General features: G+C 40.0%; 1 protein-coding gene across 1 annotated transcript; it reads left to right on the top strand.

Annotated features, from left to right (window-relative positions):
* Positions 1–5,842: 5,842 nt before the first annotated feature.
* Positions 5,843–6,901, top strand: LOC118628464 (olfactory receptor 56A1). Its single transcript, XM_036259441.1, has one exon. The coding sequence runs from the start codon at positions 5,886–5,888 to the stop codon at positions 6,828–6,830; it is 945 nt and encodes a 314-aa protein (XP_036115334.1). The 5' UTR covers positions 5,843–5,885; the 3' UTR covers positions 6,831–6,901.
* The last annotated feature ends 339 nt before the right edge of the window (positions 6,902–7,240 follow it).

Genomic DNA, 7,240 nt, shown 5'->3' with positions numbered 1-7,240 from the left:
TCTTTTCGGGAAAGAATGGAGGTCTGTAAATCCTACAACAGGGTACAGTGTATAGGATGCTGAATTCACTATGCCGCTGGCCACCTGGCACCCAAATTCAGAAAAAATATTGATGAAGAAGCTTCCCCCCAACTCTGCCCCAGTACAGTAGTTTAAACCAGAGAGAATTTTCTTTAGACTGATAAAAAGCTCTCACTCATATTTCACCAAACTCAGTTTCTCTGTGATCTCTCTCTGATCCTTCCACTTTGCTCTTTCCCCTAAGTTAGCCATTCATATAAAGTTTATCACCAGTGTTCTTTGTTTTTTTTTTGCAGCCTACCCCTCTATAATTTGTAACAATGACCTCCTCAAAAGGAGTCAATGCTTTTTTATCATCCTGTAATGTGATTATGTCTCAATGTGATAAGGAATTTCTTAATACATTGTGCCCTGAATTGGATAGAGTACTACAGGTGTGTTAATCAGAACAGAGTTGAGGAAGATTCTCAACTACTTTGCTCTTGACATTGTCCTTTTGTGAAATAAATTAATACATATAGTGCACTTAAAAGAATGCCTGGTACTTGGTATGTCAGCTAATATTGTCAACCCAGTTTTAGAGTCCCTATGTTAACTTTTACTCTGTCCACCACATCATTGATCTATGTTCACGTGTACACTTTCACCTGTCAGAACATCTAGGATTCTACTGTGCTTCTCTCCTATTTCAGATTTTCTCACTCCCTGCCTCCCTTCCTTCCATCCTCCAATGTTAAATGGTGAAGAAATAGACTTTACTAGACTTAGAGGTAGTGATCACACTGACTGGCTGGGGGCAAGTGTCCTGGGCTCTTGAGTATCAGGCAGTAGAGGTTTGGCTTTTACACAAGAAAGCGGCTAACATGTGATGAATTGATCAGCAAGTGGCCTTTGAAGAGGAGCATACACAGGTAAGAAGATTATGTCAGACAACACCAGAAAAGGACAACGTGCTGAGAAGGACATTCATCGGGGATGAGGAAACAGGATATGAGGAGGATGAGGGCTAAGGAGGGGAGGAAACGCTGATACGGGGAGAGGGGATTTTGTATAGAGAAGATGGTAATGATTTGGATTGAAAGAAATTCAAGAAAATTCTTACCAACATAATTAGGAACCACTGAGTTTTGTGTTTGTATTAGGGCAAGTGCAAAAGACTAATATGTCAGAGCCCTAGCCCAGGGTTTCACCATTAACCCACTGCACACAGCGTCACGGGTGAGCCCCCTAGGCTCAACACCCATTTTGTGCAGTCCACACACAAACCCTCAACGACCATCCTCCTAGTGTTGATTGGAACTTCTCTTTTCCCACCTCAGAGTCCTCGTTCAGCACACTGGAACTCTGATGCTTCTCTCTTCTCAAATTCTCTTCTTGAAATTTCCCATCAGTGCAAACCACCAAGGCGCAGTAATTTAGAAGTCTTTTTCAATGGAGTTTTATTTCGAATCTATGACGTATTAGAGAATACTGGGGTATGTAAGAGGAAGTACTGGCAGTATAGGGTGGAGGGAGATAGACTGGTACAAAAGCTATCTGTTCCGGTTACAAAGAAAATGATTACAATAGAAGTTGTTTACTCAGTGGGCTAACTACTCTAATGATCTTATTTTCCTTCTGAATTTTAAACTTTCCCTAAACAAATAAGCATGCAGCAGTATGTTTCTGTTTTGTCTTGCTTTTTACTTCACATCCAAGCTTGACATGAGACGCGTTAGCTTCATAATCAAGCCTCTCTATTCCACTTCCTCAACTCCCTTCATCTGGCATCTGTGAAGTCCTCTTGTCCAGGTGACTAATGACACCCTTTTTATAACATTGAATAGCTATTCAACTCCTGCTTAACTGAAAAGCTGGTCATTCACTCCTTGTCATTTTCTCCTCAATTTTCCTAGGTCACTGTATTCTTCTAATTGTCTTCATGCCTCTCCAGACCCTCCGTTTTTGTCTCTCTTAAAAAACAACAACAACAAGAGCAACAACAAAAATACCCTTTAAGGTTGCTCTTTTCCAGGGCTTCAATCCCAGCCTTATGATTTTCTGACATCAACTATGTCCTGATACTCTCTCAATGTTTATCTGAAACCAGGATCCTATGGATATGTTCACACTGCTCATTTCCCACAACCTAAGATGAATCTCTGTGTGGAGATTATAACTGTCTGAACTCTGACATATACCCACATACACTAAACATACTCATGTGCCTGTGTTTCATCTCAGTGACTTTATTTACTCAAGTCAGAAAACGGTTCACTCTGGGCTGCTTACCTGCTGTCTCTTTCAAAACTAAATTGTCACTGAATTCTGTCTACTTCCCATTCTCAGTGCTTCAGTCTTTGTTCAGACACTTTGTACTTCTCATCTGGACTATGGCATCATCCTTTCTTTCTGCTTCTGCCCTCTTTTTACCCACATTGATCCATAACATTGCATCCAGCATGATCTTCCCATAGCCCATATCTAGCCATGTCTTTCTACAAATAGAAATATTTTCTGTCTTCTCTTTATATATAAAATTGATTCTAAAATCCTTAGCATAGAAAACGTCCTTCATGATCTGACTTTCTCTTTTTTTTTTTTAAAGTCCATTTTCTGCTTTCTCTTTCAATTCCCCATCCTCTTGGCTCCAGCCAGATTAACTATGACATAGAATTTCCCTCAAAAGTTTTTCTCCAACTCATTGCCATGCTTTTACATAATCCATCTCACATACCCTAAATATACCACCGACAGTTATAAGTCTTCCACATCCATCCAAACTCAACTATGGTGTTAGCAACCTTAGAAAGGCTTTTCTTTTCTTCTCAGGCTGATTTAGGAAATTTTATTTTCTACCCCTTTGCGATTCTTCATGTAAGACTAGCAATTAATGTATCCTACAAACATTGTGGGGACCACTTCATGCCAAGCACTGCCCCAATGCCCCAACTTTTATGGCATGAACTGTCTAATTGGACTTGGGGGGGGCATATTTACCCAAATTATCACACAAATGTATAACTATAAACTGTGAGGTGAAACAAAATACTATAAAAACATAAAATAAGATATCATGATGTTGTCTGGAGAGGGTTGGAGAAAGCCTCCCTGAGAAGAGTATTTGAATTGGGATGTACAGGACGGGTAGGAAGCAAGTGGACGCATGCACAGAAGCATAAGATGCACAGTCTTTCAGGAGAGGTCAGAGCAGAAGTGCATGTTGTGTTTGAAAAGGTCAAAGGACATGTGGCTGGAGCTCAGGAGGCAAGAGAGGGGTGTCAGATGAGACTGGACAATGAGTAAGAACTTAAATGATATATGACCCTGTAGTCATTCATTCATTTACTTATTTATTAAGTAATTTATTCAACAAACCAAGAACACCTATAAAAGAATCTACTTGTACCCATAGTCATAAAAAAACCCACCACCAACAGGCATAGTTTCTTCTCTCAGACACTTGTGATCTAATATAGTTCAAGTTAAGGCTTCTGTTTTATTCTCGCAACAATGAGAAATCAATGGCGTATTTTAAGCAGAAGAGGGGCAAGATCAGATTTGTATTTTAAACTATTTCTCTGATTTTAGTGTGAGGAATTGTTTTATGGTGAAACCTAGAATGCATTAAAAGGCAATTTCATTCACGAGATAATGGTACTTTAGTCTTGGATGGTGACAGTGGAGAGAGAAGTAGGTGGACTCAAGAGCTAATTCAAAGGGAACTTTGACAGGTCTTGATGGTGGGTTTGTAATGGATGGTATAGGTGAAGAATCTGTTTAAATTTCTAGTCTTCAGCTTGTGGACTAGTCCAGGTCTATATGCCATTCATGGAGATAGGGGATAGTAGAAAAAGACCAGGTTTGGAAGAAAAATCTTGAGTTAATTTTGGACTTGGTGAGTTTTGGACATCTTTGAGAGACCCAAGTGGATATGTCAAGTAGGCTTTAAAAAAATTCTAGGTTAGTGATATTAGTAACCATCAACATAGGGATGGCATTGTCTGAGGATATAGAGAAGAGAAAAGAAGTGGAAGAGAGAAAAGAACAGAATAGCACAGGTAAGAAAATAAAAAAGAAGAGAACCCAGGATCAAATCTTGAAACGAATGCAAAGGTAGTAGGTGAAAAACAAAAGTCAGAGAAAACCAGGAGGAGATCAGCAGGTATGAGATCAACCAGGAGGTTGTGATACAAACTAAACCAAGGAGACTGTTTCAAGGAAGAGGAGTTGATCAGTTGTTTTAGCAAGATTCAGCAATCTACAGGTCATTTTTTTTTTTTTTTTTTAAAGAGCACTTTTATGGAAACAAATGGAAAAGGAAGCCACATTGAAGTGAGTTGAGGAATGGACATGCTGTGAGGAAATGGAGACAGAAAGTAACAGTGCTGTGGAGTTTAGGTGTCAGGGAAAGAAGAGAAAGACATAGTTGAAAGGCAAAAAAGAGGCCTTTTAATTTGTATATTTAAAGATGAAAGGTACTAGAGAATGTTTGAAAGACAGGACAGGTTCAGTAAAGAAGGAATTATGACTCAACATTGGGGCACTAGAATGCACAGATGGTCGTATAAATACAGGATGGAGGGTTGGGATACAACATAGAGTTGGAAGGTTTGACATTTTGAGGATGGCCAGATTCTATTTTAACAGGAGTAAACAAGAAAAGATTGAGGAAATGTACAAGTAGATTTGTAAGTTTTTTCTTAGGAAGTTGAAGAAAATCTTTCCAGGCACATTCTCTTTCCTCTGTTAGGTAGTTGTTGATGTCACCTTCCAAGAAGGTTTGAAAAGGGTCTTGGCAAGAGAGGAGAGTTGATTAGGAAATCTTTGTAGGATCGACAGGCAATATTGAGGGCACATTTAAAGTTGATGACTATAAATTTATAGTAAAACACGCCTTTCATGTTGTTTTAGACTTATTCTAGGAGCCCTGGGAGAGTCAGGTGCCGGTCTTGGAAAATAAATGGTTATATTCCAATAGATCAGGATTTTAGAAAATTATGGATTTAATCAGTTTTATATTCTGTTCTTTTCTAGAGTGTCATGAGTTTGGGGAGGATATTAAATAAAATTATTCATCTCAACTTATATTGGTGTATGGTAGTAGGTGAGGTCCTAAATAGACTCCTTTCCCCCTTGAAATACCAACAATGATCTCAAAACACCTATTAAAAACAGAACAGAACAGAACAAAACAAAACAAAACAAAACAAAACAAAACAAAACACCCATTGAAGAAACTTGTTATTCACCATAGGTTAGATGTCCCCTTTGTCATATATAAGATTACTGTAAAAACTAGGTGTGTTTTTACTAGGTATCTCCTTTATACTACTAACATTGTGCTTTTCATATACTGGTACCACACTGACCTAACTTGTTGCACACTTTACATGTTGTAAGGTTACTCTTTATTATCTTCTTTTCAAAGCTAGTTTTTTCACTGATCCATTTTCCTCCATAGGCCATAGTATTATTTGTCAAGTCTCACCACTCTACCAAAAGGAAAAATAAAAAAAATCATTTTGGAAGGAGGTGACATGACATACCTTTTTGATTATATCCAGATCTCTCAAGTGGGTACACTGTCTTCACCCTCCTTTTCAATGACTCACTCTTTGTCTAAGTTAAATGACCTATTTCCAACATGGTATGTATGTGGATGTGCAGATAACATTTTGAATATTACACATTCCTGATTATTGCACTAAAACCAAAATAAAAGAAAATATTGACTGGAATGTGTCTTATTTGGGAAGTCTCCTACATATAATTAGTTTTGTAAAGAGTAAGAGGAATACTTTTGAAGTCAATTAAAAAAATTATGCCTTATATCTGCCCTTACAAATAGTCAAGAGAAGCCTTCTCAGCTCAAGTTTCATTCAATGGCCTCACCCAGCAACGGCTCCTCTGCTCCAGTCTCTGAATTCCTCCTCATCTGCTTCCCTAACTACCAGAGTTGGCAGCACTGGCTGTCCCTGCCCCTCAGCCTCCTCTTCCTCCTGGCCATGGGGGCCAACGCCACCCTCCTGATCACTATCTGGCTGGAGGCCTCTCTGCACGAGCCCATGTACTACCTGCTCAGCCTCCTCTCTCTGCTGGACATGGTGCTCTGCCTCACCGTCATCCCCAAGGTCCTGGTCATCTTCTGGTTTGACCTCAGGTCCATCAGCTTCTCTGCCTGCTTCCTCCAGATGTTCATCATGAACAGTTTCCTCCCCATGGAGTCCTGCACGTTCATGGTCATGGCCTATGACCGCTATGTGGCCATCTGCCACCCACTACGATACCCATCCATCATCAATGACCAATTTGTGGCCAAGGCTAGTGGCTTCATTGTTGCACGAAATGCCCTTCTCACTGCACCCATTCCTGTCCTCACTGCCCGGCTCCGTTATTGTGGGAAAAACGTCATCGAGAACTGCATCTGTGCCAACCTGTCTGTGTCCAGGCTGTCCTGTGACAATTTCACCCTGAACAGAATCTACCAATTTGTGGCTGGTTGGACCTTACTGGGCTCAGATTTCATCCTCATCTTCCTCTCCTACACCTTCATTCTAAGAGCTGTGCTTAGGTTCAAGGCTGAGGGGGCTGCAGCCAAAGCCCTGAGCACATGTGGCTCCCACTTCATCCTCATCCTCTTCTTCAGCACCATCCTGCTGGTTGTGGTGTTGACAAATGTGGCCCGAAAGAGAGTCCCCATGGACATCCTGATCCTGCTCAATGTCCTTCACCACCTCATACCCCCTGCTTTGAACCCTATTGTATATGGGGTTCGGACCAAAGAGATAAAACAAGGAATTCAGAAATTGTTGCACAGAAGGATGTGAATACATAGAAAAAGTTTTCTAAATCCTTCTCTTTTTCCTTCTCAGTGATTTTGCCTAGGCAGCAAGATGGAGAAATGCCTGTAAGTGAGTATTTATTACACACACAGAAGCTTACTTCATCACTGACCCAGACACGTTCTTCTTCTTCTTCTTTTTTTTTGTCTTTGTCTAATTCAGGTGGAGGTAAGCAAGAGGGAGACACTCATATTTCTTGAGTAACTACTTTGAACCTAGGCAATTATATTTAAGCAATTTAATCTTCATAACATTCTTGCAGGCATCATTACTTACACTTAATGTAGTTTAAAAAAAAATGCTTGTAGGATAGGTAACCAGTCAAGATCACATGTCTGGAAAGCAATAGAGTAGGTATCAAAATCCAGTCTATAGAGTCCAGGCTCTTTCTACCG

This window comes from Molossus molossus, unplaced genomic scaffold (assembly GCF_014108415.1).
Source record: "Molossus molossus isolate mMolMol1 unplaced genomic scaffold, mMolMol1.p scaffold_m16_p_13, whole genome shotgun sequence".
NCBI classification, from domain to species: Eukaryota; Metazoa; Chordata; class Mammalia; order Chiroptera; family Molossidae; genus Molossus; species Molossus molossus.
The sequence above is the reverse complement of the archived record's forward strand: the minus strand, read 5'-3'. Positions and strand labels throughout refer to the sequence as shown.